General features: G+C 40.5%; 1 protein-coding gene across 2 annotated transcripts in view; it reads left to right on the forward strand.

The window, feature by feature from the left end:
- Positions 1-24,188, forward strand: part of nlgn2b (neuroligin 2b) — a 73,023-nt gene that overhangs the window by 23,076 nt on the left and 25,759 nt on the right. For both annotated transcript variants that reach the window (XM_085420164.1, XM_085420167.1), the window contains exons 2-4: positions 7,791-8,538; positions 15,835-15,888; positions 21,925-22,074. In XM_085420164.1, coding sequence (XP_085276290.1) covers positions 8,022-8,538; positions 15,835-15,888; positions 21,925-22,074 — 721 coding nt within the window. In that variant the 5' untranslated portion in view covers positions 7,791-8,021. The remainder of the gene's footprint in view (positions 1-7,790; positions 8,539-15,834; positions 15,889-21,924; positions 22,075-24,188) is intronic.

Genomic DNA, 24,188 nt, shown 5'->3' on the forward strand with positions numbered 1-24,188 from the left:
AATAAACTGGCCAGTCCTCCGATCCTAGGCTACCCTGATCTAGACCAACCATTTGTGCTTCATACTGATGCTTCTCAAGCAGGGTTAGGAGCAGTGCTCTACCAGCGCAGTAATGGCAAGTTAAGAGTCATAGCTTATGGATCTAGAACGTTAACGCCGCCAGAAAAAAATTACCATATGCATGCTGGCAAACTGGAGTTTTTAGCTCTCAAATGGGCTGTCTGTGAGCGCTTCAGAGATTATTTGCTGCATGCGCCATCGTTTGTGGTTTATACAGATAATAATCCACTCACCTATGTGTTAACGACAGCAAAGTTGAATGCATCAGGTCAGCGTTGGGTGGCTGAGCTCGCAGATTTCAACTTTACGATAAAATACAGGCCAGGAAAAACAAATGCAGATGCAGATTTTTTATCCAGGATGCCCCTCGATTTTGAGGACTATATGAACTGCTGTACACAGACGGTTAGCCAGGACGTGGTTGTAGCCTCACAGCAGGGCATATTAGTGCAGCAAACAGAAGCTCTAATGTTTAACGCTGTCTCCTTCCACACCCTTCAGCATCAAACACAAGCAGAGGAACTGCTGGACATGATTCAGCCAATACCGAGAGAGGAAATCTGTGCAGCACAGCGGCAAGACCCCGTGATAGGTAAAATGTACGAGTCTGTAGTGCAAAACAAAAGGCCCACCACACAGGAAATTAAGACTGAGAGCACTGAGTTTAAAGCATTGGCTAGAGAGTGGAGCAAACTGAAAATCAGAGAGGATGGAACTATGTTCAGAGAGACTCGACACAAAAAACAACTAGTTCTCCCCTCAGTTTACCACCCACTAGTGCTCAAAGAACTACACCAACAGATGGGCCACTTGGGATCAGAAAGGACCCTAAATTTAATTAGGGATCGTTTCTTCTGGCCTAAGATGCAAAGAGACATTGAACACTTTGTCAGTAATGTTTGTGAGTGTCTCAAACAGAGGAAGCCAAACAGACAGGCACGGGCACCTATGTTGAGCATAGAGACCACTCATCCATTTCAGTTGGTTTCAGTTGACTTTTTGCACCTGGAGCAATGCAAGGGGGGGTGTGAATACATACTTGTAGTTATGGACCACTACACCCGCTTCGCTCAGGCCTACGCAACTACAAATAAGACAGCTAAGACTGTAGCAGAAAAACTATTCAATGATTATTGTCTCAGGTTTGGTTTTCCAGAAAAACTACACCACGATTTGGGGCGAGAGTTTGAGAATAGACTATTGCACCATTTAAAAGAACTGGCTGGTGTTAAAGGGTCACACACTACTCCTTATCACCCACAAGGAAATGGGCAGACCGAAAGATTCAACAGGACCTTGCTCTCGATGTTAAGAACACTAACAGAGGAACAGAAAAGAGACTGGAAAAGCCACCTCCATAAAGTTGTACATGCCTACAATTGTACTGTTAATGAGGCCACTGGCTACCCTCCTTTTCTCCTAATGTTTGGTAGGTCACCACGGTTACCAGTTGACCTTCTCTTTGGCATTGAGCAGGAGGACAGTTCAGGCTCCTACCAGGACTATGTGGACAGATGGAGAAGGAGAATGGCTGAAGCTTACACTGTCGCCTCCAAAAATGCAGCTAAGTCAGCTGACCGAGGTAAAAGGCAGTACAACAAAAGTGTGCATGGTCCACCACTTCAAATAGGGAGTCGTGTCCTTGTTAGAAATGTTGTGGAGAGGGGTGGGCCAGGTAAAATCCGCTCCTATTGGGAAGACAACATCTACATCATTAAAAGACAAAAGGGAGAGGACAGTCCTGTGTTTGAGTTAGAGCCAGAGAATGGTAAAGGCAGGACAAGGATTTTGCACAGGAATATGTTGTTGCCTTGCGATTTTCTTCCGCTCCCAGCAGATAAGGAGGCAACTGTAACTAGTACTAAAACAAGGAAAAGACATTATAACAAACGGAAACAAACATGCATGACTCCGACACAAGTGGGGAGTGAGGAGGAGGAGGACACAGATGAGTTTTCTGATGCGGTTTTCACCTGGCCTTATCCTGAGCCTCAGTGTTCACCTACATTGGACCCCACAGCGGCAGAGTTTATGCCACTAAGGGACGGGGGTGAGCCAGATGAGCTTCCTCACATGTCAGGAGATGGCCAGGGGGACCCCAGCCAAGCTGATGAGGAGAAAATGGACAATAGGGAACCAGAGGATGTGGCTATTGTGGGGGCAGGGGAGGTGGACAGCAGCTCTGATGTCGAAAAGGCTTTGGAAACAGACCAGCCAAGTCCATACCCAAAGAGAGAAAGGAGGAGACCACAGACTTTGACCTATAGTAAACTTGGACAACCAAGTCTTGAAGAAAGAATAGTGGCCACCAAATGTGTGAATATTCAAGGTTACTGGCGACCTTGGTAAAAGGGGAAGATATAATGTTTACACTTGGTACCACTATTTCAGATTGTAACAAATGTACCTATGTTGATTGAAATATTGTGACACATGGATTGCAGGCCGAACATGTGTATGAGTAAAGGGAAGATGCTTAGTGTTCAGATGAGATGTGGACAAAGTTAATGCCTTTACAGGAGAGTACAAATAGCATGGTAATTTGATAGATTGAATTGTGGACAAAAAAAAAAAAAAAAAAAAAAAAAAAAAAAGCTGAACTGATTATATCAGGAGTATACACAACTACAGTGCACGGTAGTTTGGGTAACTTAAAAAAAAAAAAAAAAGGGTGTAATGTAACCTGGTACATAGTCCATGCCATTCTATTGTTCTCTATGGATTGTCGATTATAAGGTACATTTATGTCGGGACGACATTTCTCGAGTGGGGGAGAGTGTGAGAGATACACATATCGACGGGGCCGGGTTATGTTAAAAAGTATAAATGGTTATACTTTGTTCATTGGTTCAAAGGTACCCCACACTTCTTTTTTGGTTGCTTGTTTGTTCTGGTATATTTTTCATTTGAACTGTTATTCTGCCAGAGTACTCATATTAACCAGATGGCATTGAACGCCCCATTGGTGTGTTAGGAAAACTCTTTTGTACATATGTTCCTTGAAGGGGTTTTGGAGTGGTTCTTTTTCCACCGCAGAAAAGGGCTAGGAGTCGGAGAGGAGCTGCTGTATGTTTTTGTTATGATCGGATTGTGAAATAAAGCAGATACAGTGAGAAAGCAACTCCAGGAGTCATCCCTGCCTTAAAGCTGCAACACTTACCTTACATCAAGCCAATGCGTTCCCACTTAAACCTAGTTCCCAAGATATAAAGATATATCTTATATAAGAAATACTTTGTAATTACTTAAACAGTTTTGTGTATATCTTTTTCCCAGCGCGGTGAAGGTTTTCTTGGGTTACATGTGCAAGATCTTTAAGTGCACAGGCTTTAGCATTGTAGCTTGGGTTTAGTCGAGTTCTACTTCCTTTAACCCTTTAAAGCCAAGCACAGAGCCAAGTCTGCCAGAGCTTATCTTTACATTATTACATGCTGTAGTGGCATATTTGGAGCATTTCAAGTTGCTATCCATCAATACAACCATTATGTCCCAAATTTTAATAATATGCATGCATTAATAAAACAGGTTTGTGTAAGCTATCTAATATTGGTAGAACCAAGCAAGTAATTAAATACTACAAATGTAGATTATTCAAGCCTAGATTACCACTTAAATTCCCAAAGCAGTTTCCCAAAATCTCTAAGAAAAGAGCTGGTATATGTAGCATGCTGCTAACTCGCAAAGATGCTGTTGAAGGGAATAAACAAAAGCCTCACTTCTGCGAAAAAGGACTTCTCTTTCTCATCAAATAATGGTGCATTTAAAAAAAAAGACAACAGATTGCTGTATCTACATATTGCTGGATGCAAGTGAAGACAACACACAGCCACCAGAGGTTCATTTTCTAAGCACAGAGACAGTAGATAAGAGAATAGAAAGTTTAGTCAAAAACTCAGCACTCTGTTTCTGGCTTGCTAAGCTGCTTGTCATCCACAGATGTTGACTAGCAGAGCAGAGCAGCTTGACAGCTGAAGTAGTGTATGTAGTTTTAACAGTCAAAGTGGAAACAAAGCAATAAAAAATCCCAAGGCAAGCATTTTCCTCAAACACCACCATTCAGCGAAAGTTTTCACAAACCACTCGGACCATTTCGTTAAAACATACCCATAAAAGAGTCCCACTGGCAGGGAGGCATTACCTTCTCAAATAGCTTCAGCTGACAGGACTACCTATTATATAAAACAGAAGAGAAAACAGCTTACATCAGCCTGGTGATTTGTGTGTCAGTTTATCTCATTTTATGCGTGGAGATGCGCGGTCGATGCCGTTCCAGCTCACGGATGGTTGACACGAACAGATGTTAGATGTTAGGGTACTACCATTTCCAAGCCACATGTGAGACATGTACTTACAGTAGTCTCTTCTTGCATGCAACATCTGATGCCTCATTGGATTTTACACATCTGTGTGCATATGTGTGCATATTATTGCTAGCACGTGCAGAGAGGCAAGATAGTATATAAAGAACAATCTGGCGGGCTGCTAACATTTGACCCACCTATGCAATCCTTCCCAGAAAGGACATACCTCTGTGTGCATCCTTGCTGGGCATACTAAGAGGTGCTCTGACCTTGGGCTTGTGCTATATGTTAAGTTACATTTACCGACAGAATGCAAACACAGATGGCTGTTCAAATATCAAGATGTGTAGACAAATATAGAAAATGTAAGCAATGAGCAGTGACAGCATCTGTTGTGTAATCAGACCCTATTTAAAGTTGCAACCTTTACAAAGGCGTTCTTTACAGTGTGCATACATATTTATTTGTGTGAGCCAGTGTATGTGTAGTACTTCAGTTTCTGTCTGCATTTTGTTTTATTCTCTTGGTCTCACTAACTTCAAATATTACTGATCATTTGTACAGTAGTTTGAGACCAGTTGTCAGGATTTCCTTTTTGTTTCTGTGTTTTCTGAAGCTTGATTTGTTTGTTTGAAGCCATCTTTTTGCATCTCCCTGCAGTTTTAAAGCAAATTAAATGGAAAACTCGACTGGGTTTGTACATCAAAGTCTGTTTTGAGGTCTTAGTGACTAGAACTACATATGTGCAAAAAAGCTTCTAAACCATTTGTAGTTTCACAGAAGTCTGACAGCTTGCCTCAACCGAGTTACTGTTAGTTGGAAATAAGATTACATATATTAAAATATACATTGTGGCGTTTTAGAATTAGAAAGAGGTGAACTCACTGAACCTTAGAAGGCTGTTCCTCACCCCTGCTTCAGCATTGACTTTACTACTTCACTTACTGCCAGCATTGCTCATCTAAGACATCAGCCACACTGGACTAGAGACCAGTTGGCAACCTCCTGACAACTTCTGGTTGCTAGGGAAAAATGAGTATTCCACAACTGGTTGGCAAGTAAAATAATTCACAAAAAGGGCTCTGCACCTAAAATCTCTTTGTCATTGTTCAGTCTCTGGCATATTTCTGCCTTCGCCTGTAATTTGCATGGAAATTGTTTGTAAGAACTTGCTAACTAACCACTGAGCTAGCTCCTAGCAAAATAAGAAAAGCAGTTATGACCACTGCAGTTATTAGTCAATAGTAATCTCTCCATCTAAAAAGAAAGGACAGATGTTTGTGAATATTTAAAAAGTTTTTTATCCATTATGAAGGGGGTTCAGCTAGCTTTAGAAGTGGCAGGCACGTCTCTAAGAGACAGGTAGAAGTGCGGTGTCAAACCTTATCCTCTAAATAAGAAAAAAAAGACTAAATAAAATGATACACTGTTCCTTTAAGTGTGCTTTGCTTAGTCAAAAATGCTAATACCAAAATGAGATGAGCAATTTGGGGAATGAACACGTCTCATCCATTTCTCAGTTACTCCACAACTTTAGTGGCTTCTCCAACCACGCAGTCTTACCCCATCACAATGAGTCTTTCCAGCACAATTTAGAGTCATGTACTGTGTATAATTCACATTAATCTTTTTCTAAGTTGGATTTTCAGCTTGACTATGTCTGCACACCAACTTTTCTGATGAGGATTCAGGGTGTCCTTACAAATCATACCTCCTCCATGATATGCCGTAATAAGGCTTTAATCAAGTGGATATTTTTTCCACACAGCTTCTCCTTATTTTGTCATTATGTACATTACTAACTTTAAACATCCTATGACATTGCACCCTGTCTCTGTGCTATATTTAACTATCAATCCCTGTGCCTGCTGACTGGCAGTAGAGTGTGGATACTGTCAGGTTGTGGGCGGAGGGATGAGGTGGCGTTCAACCAACAGTTAGCACCACATAAAGCCTTTATCACACCTAAACGGCTCTGTCTCCCAAAGCCACAGTGAGATAAGCACTGCCCATTCATCTGTAATGATGTGGAAGCAAGAAGGAACTGAACTTGTGAGAAAAAGGCTAACTCTGACACATGGCTGAAAAGGGTGGAGGGCCAGTGGGGTTTGTTCATGCTTTAAAATCATGCTTTAGCCTGTGTTTACTTTTTTGTTATTTATTAGCTTATCATACAATTATTAGTTTTAGGTTTCAAAGTCCTGTGATTATTGGGAAGATGAAAACATAAAGTGTGGCAGCATTACACAATAGTGATTGAAAATGTTCCCTTTGGTATGAAATTTAAATGTTTTTGAAGCCACGTTGGTTGAATATTCTCAGAAATAACCCTGGCTTCACATGCTCATTATAAACTTCTGTTTTCAAAAACCCAAGGTTCGGAGTTTCATAGCATTTTAGAGTTCAAGTTTAAAATATTTCTAGTATTTCTGAAAGCATGTGAGAGCAGCAAAGGGGTGTAACTCTTGTGTAAATATCCTAAAAATAATGTTACTTTCTCAATTTGCGTTTGATTCACATGTCCTGTCTAACGTATGTTAACAGTCACGTAACTTAACGGTCACCGAACGAGTCAACGAGTCGCCACCAAATACAGAATGAAGAATTTGAAAAGGTGCCGCTAATTTATGTAACACAAATTCGCAACGGTGAATGTCATTGCACTTTATACTGTTAACAAAAGACTTTAGAATATGACAGACAAAAACCTCGCAGTTCCCACTGAGCAAGCACTTGGAAACAGTGAGGAGAAAACTTCCTTTTAACATGATGAAAACCCTGAGAGAATTCTAAATACAGCCTAAATCCATTAGGGAGCCATCGCACAACATGTAGCAACTGCCAAGATAATTCTGAGACTTTTCAGAGTCTATTCAGATGACACAACATAAGGTGCACTCTACACACAGTATTCTCCAATCTTATTAGCAAAGTGGTAAAAATGCAGCCTTAAAATATAAGGAAAGGGTTTAAATAGATGTTAGCCAAATGTTTATTAAGTTTAAATAGGTGACTAACATGACAGTTTCGTTCGGTGCTTAATGATTTTCATCCTGACTAGAATTATTAAATGTTGAGCTAGCATGATAACATTTTATAAACACTTATTCTAATACAGAACATGAATTGTATAGCCATGCTAGCTGCTAGCAGTGTGTTGAGCTAAGTCATGCTAATGTGTAGAAAATACAGTCGTTATTATAGCAAACATACTTGATTACTGTGATACCATAGACTGGCTAAATAGCTCTGACTTAAATACAAATGACGCACTGTATAATATCTGGTTTAAGTTCGGTGAGATAGTTAGCACAAGAGTGCATCCTTCTGTCCTGCTGTGTCTCTTGCAGCTTTATAAAACAGCCTGACCTGACAGAGCTTTTATTCACATGTCTTTACTCAAACCTGCGACCTGTCTGTGTCTTCCAGGTTTAATTGGTATCCCAGCTGCAGCTCTGGACCCTTCAGGAGCTCCAAAGAGGAAGACATATGAGACCACAGAGTCTACTGGAGAATGCTGTCTGGCCCTCAACCTCACCATGGCGCTCTAGGAACACCGTTAACCTGCCCCCTTCCACCAATCCTCTTTTTGCCTTTGTCATCCCCCATATCCCACTGAGTTTGTGATCCCTTTCTGCTCCCAGCTGAAGTCCCTTTGATATGAGTACAAGAGCTTTTATTTTGGACATGTTGTTTTTTCCATTCAGCGCTGCCAGCCACCAGGGCTATGGCGGCAAGCATCACTATTCTACTCAGCAGGTTGCTAATCACTGTCTGGTGTGGCTCTTGGGACTAGTGCTGCACCTGACGATTTCCTCGTGTCAACGAGTTGACCTGAAACACCCCATAGTATCCACGAGTTACGGAAAGGTCCGTGGTATCAGGAAAGAGCTCAACAATGAAATCTTGGGCCCAGTGGAACAGTATTTAGGTGTGCCATATGCCACCGCACCTATTGGCGAGAGGCGCTTCCAGCCTCCTGAAGCCCCAGGTTCCTGGCAAGAGATTCGCAATGCCACTCATTTTGCGCCTGTGTGTCCTCAGAATGTGCACGGGGTGCTTCCTGAGATCATGTTACCAGTGTGGTTCACAGACAACCTGGATGCTGCAGCCACCTATGTTCAGAACCAGAGTGAGGACTGCCTTTACCTCAACATTTATGTCCCCACTGAAGATGGTGAGTCCGTAATGTGAGGCGTAGCTTGTATTACATGCAAGTGGAAAGTCTTGCATTGAGTGTCTCTGTCGGCGAATTCTCGTTAATAATTTGCACCAGTTTGTGTCACAACTGTATCACAGAGAAAGAACAGATTGTACTTTTCTTGTCATTTTCACATTTTATACTGAGTGTAAGTACTCCATGAAATAGTGTCAGTTTGATAAATTTATCTGGATCGTATTCAGAGGAAGATAAGCCAAAAGACAATCAGGAGATTTCCAAAGAATGTCTGTTTAAATTACTATTGATTGGGCCTAATTGTTTAGAAATGTTAATGCTGCAACAAAGTTATATGTTTTAGTTTTATTGCTCATGTGCAACTCATTTTAACATGGATGGATGGATATCATTAGACTTTTAAAAATGAAAGCAAAAACATTTTAGCTGCTTATTATGCTATTTTTAACAGCACTGTGTTGTAATATCCTTTAGCTTGACTGGTGCTCATTTGTTTCCAGCCATTTTCTTAACATAGGGTCACAGCTGTCGTGGGGTGAGAGGAGGGTATCACCCTGGAGTGTTCACCAGTCCATCACATGGCTAACGCAAACAGACAGATTCATATCTTCACCACTTAAACTAAATGCATGTGTTTGGAGTGTGGGAGGAAACCCATTATGCACAAGGAAACCATACAAACTCTACAGTCTAAAAACTTTTATGAAAACTTAGCGTGTGTTTGTTTTTTTTCCATTTAGTTTTTGACAAACTTGTAAGTGTAGAGCAATGTTGCTAAGAGAATCAAACCAAAGAATCCCCTGTAGCCACACAGCTGTCCTTCACACTATGACTTTATACCATTCAAGTGTTTTCAGAGGAAGGTAACTCTCTTCTTCTACCAACTCTTCACCAGCAATTATGACTATGACAGTACTGTCAATACTGTTAGCAGTGCTTTTTCAATAATGAATTCCTACTTATCAAAGTCACACCCAGTGTGGTTGCAACATAACATAATGTGACATCACATCACATCAAATGACACTGTTGCAACCATTTCCACAGTGGTTGAAACCATGTGCAGTGAACTTGCAGTCTTGTTAGCTTTCAAATGGTTATTTCAAAGACAAGGACCAGGTCCGCCACATCTCAACCTGTGTTAAGATGGTGATAAAACATCAGTAAGACAGAGTCAGTCTGCTCTTAGTTTGTAACATGCCAGAACCTCATGAATTTGAATTAAAAATTCAGAAATACACGAATAGTGACATAATTACTGCAGGATAACAATTTAACTGCAAAATGACCTTGCATTTTATATGTTTACAACCCCACAGATCAAGCCGAGTACGCTGTTGCAAAGAGACACAAATGAGTTGCGCTCATCGGCGCAGAGTAACTCAGAATGATTGCAACGTGTTCTCAACCAGTCTGCGTTTATCTATTAGATGGCAGTTATTTGGAAACCTTTAACAACCTTCCTGAGAGCGACTGCAGACAGTCTGAGTCTAACCACAACTGTTTGGAAATAGTTTGCCTTCCACCAGGCAACCTGTGCAAGCCATTGAAAGTGGTCACCCAGAGGTTGAGGGTGTTTCATACTGAACATTTGGGTCACTGTGACTGTTTGGATCTTATTGATGAATGCGAAAAAATTCAACACAATCACTGATTTTTGCTAGTTCCATATTTTTACTCTAGCATGACTGAGCTTTTAGCTCATGTCCCATTTGCTGTCTATCACTTTATAGGTTGCTCCAGTTAAGAGTTTACATATAAAGACAATATGATTGACTTATAATTGTCAAAAATATGCCTGTATAATATTGAGCTCTGAGACTGGCATTCATACTGTCTCATGCAGTAATAGGAACTGTCTCCTCAAAGTTGCGCTGCCAATATGGTGATTTTTTTATTAGGTTATTAAAATATATAACAAATACAATACATTGCCAAGCATAACCTTGTTTACTCCACATGGGCTACCTGGGTGTAGTTCTTGCATTAATGAGCCAGCGGAGAGCGTTTGTGAAAGCAGATGGGCAGGTAAGAGAACACAGGATCAAAGTCTGACTTCGGAGGCAAAGCATATGCTGCTGATGATAGTGAGCAAGGCTAATGATAAAATGTTAAAAAGCCTATGATTAATGGGTTCACCTGAGACTTACCTGAGAGTATTCAAGCAAAACACATGTTTATGCATTACAGCTGCTGCAAATATATGAAGCCTAGCCCGAAGATTAGTCTAGAGTGGCGTAAAACATTCTTGTTTCAACAATGAAGCTGGAATGAAAACTTATATATCATTGATGAGTGCTCCCATGCCCCCCCGCCCTCCCAGAGAAGATGGTAATGTTAATTTCAAGTGGAAAAAATGAGCGTTAGCGTAGTAGAAAGTGATGACAGAGATTATCAAGTGATTTAAATTCCTCTTAACATGACGGAAAGTGTGCATATTCTGGCCATAAGGACAGAATTAGTGGAATATCTAAGCTATATACATATATTTACAAAAAGGATTATTTAGACTTTTCTGTGTTATTCCCATGGGGAAAGGTGTGCAAATGAGTGAGACAGATTTTACCCTGTCTGCTTGTCAGAATCTGTCACTTATTGTCACGGGTCACCACTTACACAAGGCCAATGCCTTCCCCAAGGATATGTTTTGCCTTGTGTGTGTGAGAGAGAGAAATAGAGACGGGAGGAGAGTGATATGCCCCAGGAATCAGATACATTTTTCACATATTACCGCTGTCATAATCTCTCAAATTGCTTATATGATGTTAAACTGGTGGTTTTATCGGATGGAGCAGATTTTTTTTAAGTGTTTCACTGTGACATTTAAAGTATTATTATAATCTGAGATCAATTTTTTGGGATCACTCACTTAAAAACTTTAAAACAAAAAGATCAACCACAAACAAAGCATCCATCCTGATGTCATGAAACGTTTTCCTTTAGACATTTATAATTGGTCGACCTCTGTAAAATTAATTGTTGTCATGTTTCCAAGACAGTGCATGTCCATTTCATTAGTGATCCCATGGGGCCTCCACTGGATTTACATTTGTAGTTTAGAATAGGATTTCTGGAACAATAGGATTCATTGCCATTAGATTTGGATGAAGATGAACTGCACTTTAGAATTTTGTGCTATTATTTGGCCCTGATTTTTTGTTCCCATGATAATTTGGTTTATATTGACATCAGCTGTCGTTTTTATACTACTTGTAAATACAACAGAGGGACATCGTGCTCAAAGGACCGAAAGTCTTTTCAGAAAAGACTAAAATAATTCCATTCCATTGTTTAAAAAAAGCCTAACAAAAGGTTATTTGTGGTCAAAATTAACAAAGAAATGTCAGAATTATCAGATGTGACTAGTGATTATATGCATCCAGTATTATATCCTGGTAACCACAGAAATTAAAGTTAAATTTGATTGTGTTTTTTCTCTAAACAAATGCCCAAATAAGAGCCCAGAGGCATTTTAAAGCTAAGTTTTAAGATTTACTGGTGGAAGCACATTGGCCTCACTGATCATCTGTTCCTGTAGACTCTTAGTGATGTTTCAGCCAGACTGAGCTTTTTATCTACAGGAGTAGGTTTGTTTTCTAAAGTGATGGTCAAGCATGTATAAAGGTTGGCTGCTGGGGCTGTATTGTGCTGTGTTTGGCAACGAGGAGTTGCATTCCCACGCACAACGGATGTAGGTGGGCCAAAATGAATTGTCAGCACAAATTCATAAAGAGCTTTTAGAGTTCAGTGTTATGTAGTATCCTCTAGTCATGCACCTTCTGACTGGGATTTTTATTTCATACCCAGAAATACTCTTTCTGACCATGTTCGTCATGTGATTGGTTGGACATGAAGAAGCTTTATTTCTTTCTGCATCCGTTCACCCGTCCTGCTCTCTCTCCTCCCTAAAACCATCCCCTACCCCTTCTCCTCTCTGCTCTCCTCACTCCTCCATCTTTATGCAGATGGCGGTAGAAGGGGTTACTGTTCTGAATGCAAATGAGCTCAGTGCCCTTCCCCAACAGGCCACTATGTAGCCTGCTACTTCTTCAACTTTGTAGTACCATGTAAATAGCACAAATGTTTTCCCCGATTGAACAGTGAGATTTGTACTCTCACTTTATCTCTCTTTTGCTCTCTACCACCTTCTCTAGTGTTCCACCCTAACTCTTAGCATTTGGTCAGGCTGTCAGGCAAGAGCACTGTTTCATCGCATTTCCTATTTCCCCAAGACACTCCCCAGCCAAAAGCCTGAGATTCTTCATTTTTATTACCGCTAGAGCAGGCATTTACCGTGCTCTTTATTAAAAACCATATTTCAGGAGGCAGGACAGCGGAGGCAAGAATGGAGCTGGGGGCTGGGGCCACAGTAGAAGAGATAGAGAGCAAAAGGATAGGACTGCATGTGCTAGAAGCTGCAGGAAGTGGGGGTGTTGATCTGAAGCTGTGTCTGACACCTTGTCAAGCAGACAGGCCACCACAGACATGACATACTGCAGCTTCATCCCGATTACTGCACTGAGGAAATGGAGAGGGACGGGAGACAGCTTGCGTACTGGCCACTAGCTGACTGAACCGAACAGAAACGCTGTCGACTGAGAGATGGAGCTGCATTAGGTCAAACAGTACTGGGACAACCCAAGCTAAATGTTCCTGCATAGGCCGTAGCATTTCACTGACCAGTGGCCCATTACATCATGTGGCACTCAGCCTACCGGCAGGCTTCTCTGCTGATGGGAAGCAGATGGAATGGATGTTTTTGACCCAAAAAGCGTATGTTTTTCCCTTTGGCTAGGTCCTACTTTTTGTCTTGTGTAATCCATTGTAGTATTTCTTCAAACCCTAGTCAAGTCGGGCAAGACCTAGATACTGCCATGAGCAGTTATTTTAGTGCAAATTCAGTATATTAAACACACAAGCGCAGCCACTGTAGCATTTAGCCATGATGGAAAATAGCCACAATAAAACCACTACCAATGCTAAAATGATTTATCCAGTGACTTAGATAATTTAGTGATGTTTCTCATAGAGCCACTGTGGAATTTGTAGTGTATAATAAATGTCTCAACATCTCTTTGATGGATTGTTGTGAAGTTAAGTTCAGACTTGAGTCATTTTGGTGACTCGTTTTTTTATTCAAGTAATTTGGTTTATGAATAAACACCTGCAAAACCAGTGGCATTCCCATCAACCTCATCTGCACTGTGCTTTGTGGTTAGGCTTGTCAGTGCTAGCATGTTGACATGTAGCTTAAACCAATTAAGCCAACTTAGGTGATTTTGGGCTGGTGCAGATGAAAGATGACCACCACAATTGAATTGTGGTGGTCATCTTTGGATGATTTTCCGTTTTGGCTCCACAACAGTAGTCCAACATCCAGCTGTTATCCAGCTGTCCTTTGCAAGTAGCAAAGGATTCATAGATGCGCATCATACCCCGGGATTCAGGAGGTATTATCAGTCATACAGTCTCCGGGCATCAAACTTGATATCTTACACCAAACCATCACAGTGTGGCTCTCAATGAACTCTCAATGACATTTCAGACATCTCGGGATGTCTGAAATGTCAGTCTTTAGGGGCCGTTACAGAAATGCTAGCATGGCTGTAGCCTTTACACTGGGCTTTGGCTAGCTGTGCTAGGCTTTTAAACTGATTATTTCATAGTGAAAATAATACTAAAGAAGAAAAGATTCTTCAGTGTTTTTTCTGTTTTTTAACAAATTTACTGTGGATATCTTTGGGCGATATCTGCTCCATGACAAAGTGTGGATGTGCTGCTCATCTTCACATAAAGTTTAAGTCTTATTAGGCATGAGGACTTTGAACTGAAATCCGAGTAGTCCATCCATTAAGCGGGAAGGTGTGGTTTTAGAGTGGTGATAAGTAGTGAGGAAGTGCCGACAAGATAGGGTAGTAATGTGCCCTTCTATCCATTACTGGTCTGCTTACCTGCCTGCTCTGTAGTCCAGGACCTACGACTATACCATCTCCTGCTATGGCACTAAGTGCTCTCTGGATCAGGCGCCTGATGATGGTGTTCATGGGATGCAGCAAATCCATTCAGCATTGATCCTGTCCCATTTTAATGGAAGATAAACATTTTATACCAGGAAACTATATTCATACAGATAGAGATGTGAAAATGCTGCATTATAATGGTGGAGTGCTGGGTGTTTCCTTTGTCAATAGATGAGAACTACTGTGAAAGGTATATATGCCATAACTTTACAAGACGGTTTTCAGCAAAAGGGTAGAAACAGGCATGTCAGCAGCACAGAAGCAGAGTGATAACCCTCTTGGCAATCGAGTATAGAGCAAATTTAAAAGACTGCAACAATATTTCATTGGAAAGAGGGAAATTTGCTGCTGGGTGTGTACAAGGACGACAGCACAAGTTGATTGTAAACTGTTAACATTCCTTGCGTGGTGTGTGATTTAAATGTGTGTGGGACTGCAGGTGTTTTAGTGTATTTTGTGACTTTCTTCCAAACGGGCAGGCGGCAGCTGTAGACAACACAAAATGCAGCATTAAGTGTTTGCTGATGAAAAAGCCCCACTGACAGAAGCCAAGAAAAAAAACAAATTAATGGGATCCTTATCAGTTAAGACTTACAGAGGTTGACATGCCAGGGCGTTGGCTGGTCACGGTGATAAATGCTCGTTATTGGCTCTCCCCTATAGTGCATTTAACTGGTGTCACCATTAAAGCTTAATGCAGAGCTCCTCTTTGACCTTGATGAGGCCAATCCTGTCACAAACCCATGCAGGTGGCATAACCGTCAAAAACCCCCAACTTCCTCTTGGCAAATTAGGTAGGCAAGACTTTTAAGTCATGTTTTAGGTTTAGGCTGGTGTTTCTAATATATATTCAGTCACATTTATACAGGAGTGAAGGGATGAACCTTGTGTTTTGAGTCCTCAGAGCAGGACACGCAGCATCTTGGCATTCCTTTGCTTTTTCTGACCCAAAAGAGTGATGGCTTGATTCTGTTTATTGATTTTTCTTTACAAAGCAGCAGTGTGTCAAGACTGATTGGGAGAAGGGTTGAGGAGAAGTGCCATTTACGAGGCAGTCCGTGACTAGATCCTAAGCAGATGAAACAGATGAGTTTGGGGGTTATATTTTTAAAGGAAACAGTGTGTAATCCTTGTACACAGCCACTGAAATGAAACCGAGAAACAGCATATTTTTTCCCTCTCTTTTAATCCTTTTCTTAATTTTTTTTCTGTTTTGTTTTTTTGTACCAGTGCAACCTTTTTGAATTTTGTCTTTTGTCTTTTTTCTAAACCTCAGGTCCGCTCACAAAAAAACACGATGAGTCTTCAATGAACAGACCCAGGGATGAAGGTATTTTAATTGCATGTTTTTTTCCCCTCATGCTCTATTTTTCAAACTCCATGGGGGTTGTGGTGTTTTCATCTGTGTTAATAACCATCTGAGCGTAATCACCCTATGTGCACATTACATTGTCCTGTGTTAACTGCCTTTATTAGCATACAAATCTGTCACTCCTTCTCACAGGCACGCATTTTGGTCGTATAAAAGCCACATACAAAGTATTTGTTTTTTATTCCACCCTTGTCACAAATGCTGCGTTTTGTGTGCTTGCACGGGGAGCTAATTAACTTTCCTTGCTTGGTTGCTGTGTGGTTGATTAACCACACTCTGATGTTCTGGCTATCCAGCGTGACGCATCACATATTCAGTCCTTCTTCACCTGCGCTTTTATTCTTGGACTAAAGTTCTCGTGAATTGCTCGGCTAAATTATCGTCCTTCATAATGTTATTGGGCTCTACCCAATCCTTCATTTTTAAAGTGGGAAAAAGTGAAGGACTTCTGCATATTTCTGCCACTGTAGTATATTTTCAAGATCACTGCAGACAAGGGGAGATGCTCGCACTACACTTTACTGGTGCACCAAAATCTGTGCAGACAATTAGTGCGTGTGTTTTTGTACACGTGCCCAGGCTTACTGTATATTGCATAGTATTATACACACATGCAGTGCTCCACATTTCCATTTGTGCATGTGTGTGTGCGTGCATGTGTGTCTACTTGAGCACAGCGCATGTGCAACTCAACACACGAGCGCGTGTGCTCCAGTTTGCGCCTCAGTGTGTGTTTGTGTGTTTTGTATTTCAGGCTCTGTGCTATTTCAGTATTGAATTCTCCCTTCCTTGCATTTCTAATTGCTGTGTTTTAAAAAGAGACAGATGTAGCTAATCCAATTGTGTGGTTTCTTAACGGTGAAAACAGAAATAAGGATCCATGCAGGATTGTAAAGGAGAGGAGCAGAATGATTGAATAGAGATGAAAGAAAAGAAAAAAGCTGAACACCGCGAGAGCACTGGCGAGGGCAGCGGTGGGGGAGAGGAGGGGGGAAAAAACAGTCATAATGAAGACAAGTGCATTATGAAATGACATTTATAGAGCTTTGAAAGTGAGAGAGATGTGGAGAAGGAGAGAGTGAGAGGGTGGATGAGTAGGAGACTGGTAGAGCTTGACATTTATGCCGACACCTGATGGATCCTGACAGGATCAGGAGGGCTAGGGCATGGCTGAATTCCTCGCTTAATTGTTTAGGTATGGATTGGACAGAGTTTCTTAAACATTGTTGTAAAACAGTAGTATTAGCGCTTTGTTGCTGGAAAGTTTTTTCTGTGAAAGTGTAGAGTCTTGGCTGTGGGTCCGGGTGCGAAAATTGTTCAAGTGCTGAGGCAGGCTGAAAACTTTTACACCCAAATCAATGAAGATTTCCATAAGGGAATGAATGAGAGAGGACCGGAGGAATGGAAAAGTGGAAAGTGGGCAGTATCTGTTGGAAACAGTAAGACATTAATGTGAGAATGTCTGTGCAGGACAAAGGTGGATATTGAGTAGGACAGTATCAGGTTAGGTGGAAATGAGAGAAGCGAATAATGTGCCAGTGTTATGGGGGGAGGAAGGGAAGACAGCCAGCTCCTTATTGGCTTTATAGGCTCAAATTTGGACTGAGTGGATCACCCTCCATCGTCTCATCATTTTTGCATTTGTGTTGAGCTTCTTTCAATTGTTCCGACACGTCCCTCTCTTAAACACATTCAAATATTCCATCTTTTTAAAACTGAAATATTGTGTGACAAAATCTCCAGAGAATGCATAGCTAGGCATTTGTATGCCTGTACCCCCCCCCCCCCCCCCCCCCCCCCCAAAATTATGCAAACACACACTTTTAATTGTGACTGTGCATGCGCGTATGATCTTTTATTCAAAATTAATGATTTTTTCATTGTTATCTTTATTTTTAAAATTTTAGCTTTATTAGGATAGTGAATATTTTCTCGCCTTTGTTGTTATTAGAAAAACAAGATAAGATCGGCAAAAATAGTTATACAGTCATGTGAAAAAGAAGGTTTTCACAGGACTGCCACTTTTGGCAGCAATAACTTGACCTAATCATTTTCTGTATGACTTTATCAGTTTGTCACATCACCGTGGAGGAATTTGGGAGCTCTCTTCTATACATAGTTGCTTCACTTTATTGAGACCTTAAGGTTGTCACAGCATTTCAGCTGGGTTGAGGTCTTAGCCATTGATTCTTTTCTTTTTTCAGCCCTTCTTATGTAGATTTGCTGCTGTGCTTGGAATCATTGTCCTGTTGCTTGACACAATTGTGTTCAAGCTCTCAAACAGGTGGCCTCAAATTTGACTAGAATACTTTAGTACGCAGAGGAGTTCATGGTCAACTCAATGTCTGCAAGGTGCCCCAGGTCCTGAGGCTGCAGAACAAGCCCAAATCATTATCCGTCCACCACCATGCTTAACAGTTGGTATGAGCTGTTATGTGGTGCATTATGGTCAAATATCGCTACGTTGGTCTCATCTATCTAAAGGAAAGTTGTTCCAGAAGTCTTGTAGTTTGTTTAGATGCAGCTTCACAAATCTAAGCCACGCTGCCATCTTCTTTTTACAGTTCCTTTTAGAGTGGAGGTTTTCTCCTGGCAACCCAACAAGATATATTTGAGTCTATTTCTAATTATACTCTCATAAACATGAACATTTAACATGTTAACTGAGGCCTATAGAGTCTGAGATGTAGCTCTTGTTTTTTATTTGGGGGGGGGGGGGGGGGGGTTGTTGTTGCTGTTTTGGGGAGTATTGCACTGTCTGACCTTGGTGTGAATTTACTGGGATGTTTCTCCTTTTATGAAAATCCTCACACTGTGCTCACGCAATTAATCAAGTGCATTTGATTAGCAGTACCAGCTATAGTACTTTGCCTTTTAATTCCTCTGATTCATACTTGCGCATTAGTGTGTATTGTTATGAATTCTGTAGCTCCAGTTATCATGCTAACAATATTCATTTATTATGGTTTAACATTGCAACCTCCCCACATATATCTATTTTGTGGTTTAAGTACCACTGCAGTATTTTGAATTACCAAGCCCCATAACTATCCCTAAGCCTTTTTTCTATTAAAAAAATGTAATATTAAAGATGTAATCTGTGACACAAGTAGAAAGAAAAGAATCTGTCCTTACACAACCCCCAAAAATGTAATTTGATGTTATCTTATCTTATCTTAGTTGATATAGCTACAGAGATAGATCAACATGCTTTATGTACAGGGAGAAAAGTAAAACTTTAATAGGGATTAATGATAGATGTTGAATAACATTTTAACACACAGACAAACTTGGTGTCTGTTGAGGCTAAAAACTGCATTGTGTGTAGTAAGAAAGAGCTGAGCTTACCGGACCTCTGCAGTTTTCACCTCTGCTCGAAGCTACATTAGGCTACATTAGCTGGTGCCACGATTACATTGGATGACACCATTGACAGAAGTTACCATGTGTGCACAAGATGCACAGGCACATGTCTGCTAATCAGAATCAGCGATTAAGGTAAGAGACAACTAAAATAGTAGAATTTCAATCATCAAAACTAAAGCACAGATTTCTTAGATGGGTTTTATCCCGTTGCATATTTGCCATAAAAATTGCAAAAAAAGGGACCAATATCAAAGTATATTAACAAAAGATACAGTTTAGTGACTTATTGGCAGAGGTGAGGCTTAAGACACACAACAGTCAACTACAGGTCCCTATGTTAGCACACCTGTCAATCAAAGCATCCATGGACTCTAACCTAAAGCCTTACTAGTATAACTACAGTGAGTTATGAAAATGTACACCCACCTTTGAGTTATGAATTTGCCTCCATTCAGGCAAAATATATTTTTCCTACAAGGCTATAAATCTAATTCTTTGTGCTGTTCATTTTACTGTGACAGTCTAAGGGGACTAAATCACTTTTGGAGCTCGCCTCAAGTGGCCATGTGAAAAACTGCAGTTTTTGGCATTTCTGGGTTGGGTTAATTTTTCAGAACCCGGGTGGTTGATCCCACTGTGGGTCTGAAAGTCATATATGAAAGCTGTAAAAACTTAACACTGCTAAATGGGACTTTAAAAATGTAGATAAATCATGTATTCTCTGCTTGAGAGATACGGAGTGTGGCTGTGAGCGCTGCTCGTGATGCCGGCTGAAACGTCACTCCTTTCTACTGTCCTGGTGATGCCAAGATAATTGAACTTTTTTACGTATCTTCTGGGAAATCAGCCAAGGTTCTGAATACACCGGAGAAGAGAGGGGAAAAGGAGCAGCACATCAGAGTGTGCAACTCAAATTTTTTTTGGTTTTTTTTTAAATTTAAAGCCAGCCTGCCTGTGTCGTACGTGCTATCTATAAAACATACGTGCGTGTTTGAAGCCATACGTGCCGCTTTACCACATCCACTTGTCTGCATGTATGTGTGTGTGTGAGTCTGCACGCACGACTGTGAGTGACGCACCCAAGTGCATGTGTAACCTGAGATTCAGGTGGTGATGCAGGCGGGTGTGCAAATACGTGAGTGGAATTTGTTACCACGGCAACAGGCATTCAGTGAGTCGGTGCGATGGAATGGCTGGTGCAGTTCTATTAGCGAGAAGCAGTTTCCATAGCGACTCAACATCGCAGCTGCCTATGCAAGAGTTTGTGTGTGTATGTGTGCTTGTGTGTGTCTGTGTGAATCCTGTGTGAATGTTCATTAACGCACCTCACTGTGTATGACTTGCTTTGTAACGTTTCATAGTTTTTTTTTCCATCTATGCTATCAAATCGTATTTATTTATTTATTCTTCTTGGTGTGAAGCTCTCATGCATTTCTCTACCCCCGTCAGTTCTCTCATGCTGCCCTATTTTCATCTCCTTCCTCTGTCTCTTTCCTGCCCCCCCCCCCCCTCCCTCCTTTATCTCTCTTTCTCTCCTCTTATCTCCCCGTCTCCTCCATCTCTGAGTGCTGAAGCTCATCAGGGTAAACAGATGCTGTGGCTGTTATTTATGTTTCCACTTGGTCTGGCTTTCATACAAATTATCTACAGGCCCTGCACAGTGCAGACGCTCAGCCTAACTGGGCTGCACTGGCAGCTCCCTCAGCCTCATCCACACTCAGACACTCAGGCCGTACCATAGACGAGGAAGGGGGTGGTGGCGAGGCACAGAGGCTGACAGAGTGAACCATAGCAACACACTGATGGACACAAAGACACCAATAACAGTGAGGGCAACAGAACTGCCTGCACCATTTGCTCCAAACATGGAGGGGAATAGCAGTTTGGGAAGGTACCATCAGGGCTCAGGACAGGGGAAACAAACATCACAGAATAAAAAATAGAAGATGAACACAAGTGTTTTGTGCTTTGTATTTTCACCTTCTTCTTTCATCAATCACAGGATGCCTGAGGTTAAGACAGTTTGCATGTTTTTTTGGGGGTTTTTTTTAAACTTAAATACCTAGTACTAGAACAACCACAACAGATAAATCCTTTAATATCAGTGGATTTGTACTTTACTGTTACAAGGCAGAGGTAAAAGAAGTGTTCTTTGTTCACTCTGAACTAATAACAAGGACAAGGACATCTTTTCCTCCCCTTACCCCCAACCAGTCATGGCAGATGGCCGCCCCTCCCTCAGCTTGGTTCTGCTGAAGGTCTCTTCCTGTTAAAAGGGAGTTTTTCCTTCCCACTATCACGAACTGCACCAAGTGGTTTTATGATTGCTGCGGTTTACGCTCCATTATTTCCAATATAAAGAGCCTTAAGGTGACTAAATTAAATTGTCATCGATAAATAAAATGTAATTGAACTTAATTATCCTTGTTACTTGTTTTTAGGTTAGATTTGTTTCTTATATATAGACAATTTGATTCTTCCATTTAGTGACTGATTTTAGAGATGCTATTTCAGGAGAAAATTTCAAACCATAGCCAGGGATTAATGGAGCTGAATTTCAACTCTTTAACATATGTTAGTGGATCAACTCTAAACTAACAAACACCTGCATTGATCTGTGCTATGCAGATATTCGGGATCGCCGTAAGAAGCCTGTGATGCTCTTCATCCATGGAGGCTCCTACATGGAGGGCTCAGGGAACATGTTTGATGGTAGTGTCCTTGCTGCCTATGGAAATGTCATCGTGGTCACTATGAACTATCGGCTTGGCGTGCTCGGTAAGTTTGATGTGTCAGATATTTGATGTAACTGTTTATACATTTACAACCTTTGTTTTGGTCTGCCTCATTTCAGCTAGACCAGGCCTTGTGTGCCATGTTAAACTGTATTTAAAAATGACAGCATTCACATGCATGAAAAATAACATTCTGAAATTCTTTATAGTTTACTGTGTAAACGTCTTGAGTTACACACCATTTTTTAAAAATATTTTGCTTCCTATGAGCCAAAATTTACTGTAATCTGTGAAAGTAGTCATAACAAGTAGTTCTCCAGGCTTTCTGACAGTCTTTTCTTTGCTTTTTCACTCATTTTCAGTCCAGTTATTGTATTTGACCATTTTCAGAAGGGTTTTTTTTTGTTAAGCAACTCAACACTGACCTTTGAATGAAAATCAGAACTCTTTCTATTGTAGTCTTGTGTGTGCTAAAGAAGTTATTTTATTGTCTCCTTTACCTGCAGACACTTAGTTTCCATTTTTTTGTTGAAACATGTGAGAACTGCCAAAGATAACATAGTTTAACAGGCATAAAATAAGATTTTTACACCAGCAAAATGATTCCCAAAGAGCTATTCACTGAACATTTGGCATTTCTCAGCATTGTGTAAAGTATGTTGTTAAAAAAAATTTTTTAAGGAAACTAGACAAGTAGAGGACCAAAGAAGTGACAGGCCTAAAAACCCATGGCAACAGGTCTTATGGAGTGATGATATGGAGTATGTTGAAAAATAAAATTGGTCATAACAAATACTAATTTTCAAGCTTGTTAGAATTGTGCGAACTCTGTTTTAGCACTATATACCATGTTTCCTTTTGTGTTTGCACATGTTTAATAAATCCCTGCACATATGTGCCATTTTCCTAGGAAAACATAACGACATGGGGGTTGGCTCAATAGTTTTGCCCAGTACTGAAAAATCAGAACTCCTGTTACTGTACTCCTGTGTGCACTAAAGAAGTCCTTACATGGTCTGAGTTAATATTACAAGGTGTGTGAATTTCTATTAATGCCAGTCATGTCATATACTGTAAAGATGCCATTTGAGTTTTATTTCTTTTAGCAGTGTTGACATGCCACAGTAGAAAAGACATGTCAGGGAAAATGATGGCAGCATGTGTGAAAAAGAGGCAGGTATAAATATAAATACTATCTCAAAGGAGCAACAGTGTCCCATAAAAAGTAAAATAGCACACTTCTTCCTCTGTCTTTATATTTTATTCAGTTTTTTCCATATTTTTTTGTATTTTCTTCTGAAGACACACAAATATAAAAATTATGAAAAACATAAAAAGAGTAAAACAGACATGTGGCTAAAATCCAAACATGAGAACACATAATTACAAAAAGTATAATTAAAAGTGTAAGTATGTTTTATTCTTAATTAATTGATAAAGAAAACATCTTTTGAGCACAAATTAAAAAACAAAAACAAAGCTCCTATTGTCCCTTTAACTCTTTTTTTTCATGCTTAATAGAAACCATTAGCGCTTATTTAAAAAGTGCAGGCAAATAAGTACACAGGGCAAAAAGCTTCAGTCATACAAGTCATGTTTGAGTAAGTTCTGCAGCTTTTAAGATTCTCTGAGCCATCTGCTCTTGTGTAGGAGGTACTTATTAATCTACGGCCATTTTTAAGAGCACCTCTTAAGATTAGGAAGGTTCATAAGATTAAAGTGATGTTTTGACTTGAATAGCAACTTCATGCTCTGTTTATGCGCGACTATGCCCTCAGAACAAATTGAAACGTGTAATCAAATTTTAGACCACGGAACTTATTCATAAAACTGCAGTTTACAAATTAATACATTTATTAGTTGAATTGAGTTGTGGTGTAGTGTGGTGTAGAGGGCTTGCCCATGTTTGGGGATGTAGAGGAAAGAGGATTCTGGAGGGGTTTTTTATCCAGAAGGAACCAGGCTCAGGAAACAATCTAATAAAGTTAAATAGCATGTCCTAACTCAGAGACGTGACATAAGCGTTCAGCGTTACTACTTCAAATGCCAGTGTCTTTAAGGTTTAACCTGGATCATCCTGACAGGTACATGAGCAGCAGTATTTTTGTGTGTCCCCCCCTCTTGTGCCTCACTGGTACTGCTAAATCTAGGAACTTT

Source organism: Rhamphochromis longiceps, linkage group LG10 (assembly GCF_057381845.1).
Source record: "Rhamphochromis longiceps isolate RC_006_pf linkage group LG10, R_longiceps_female_GT1.1, whole genome shotgun sequence".
In the NCBI taxonomy this organism is placed as follows: Eukaryota; Metazoa; Chordata; class Actinopteri; order Cichliformes; family Cichlidae; genus Rhamphochromis; species Rhamphochromis longiceps.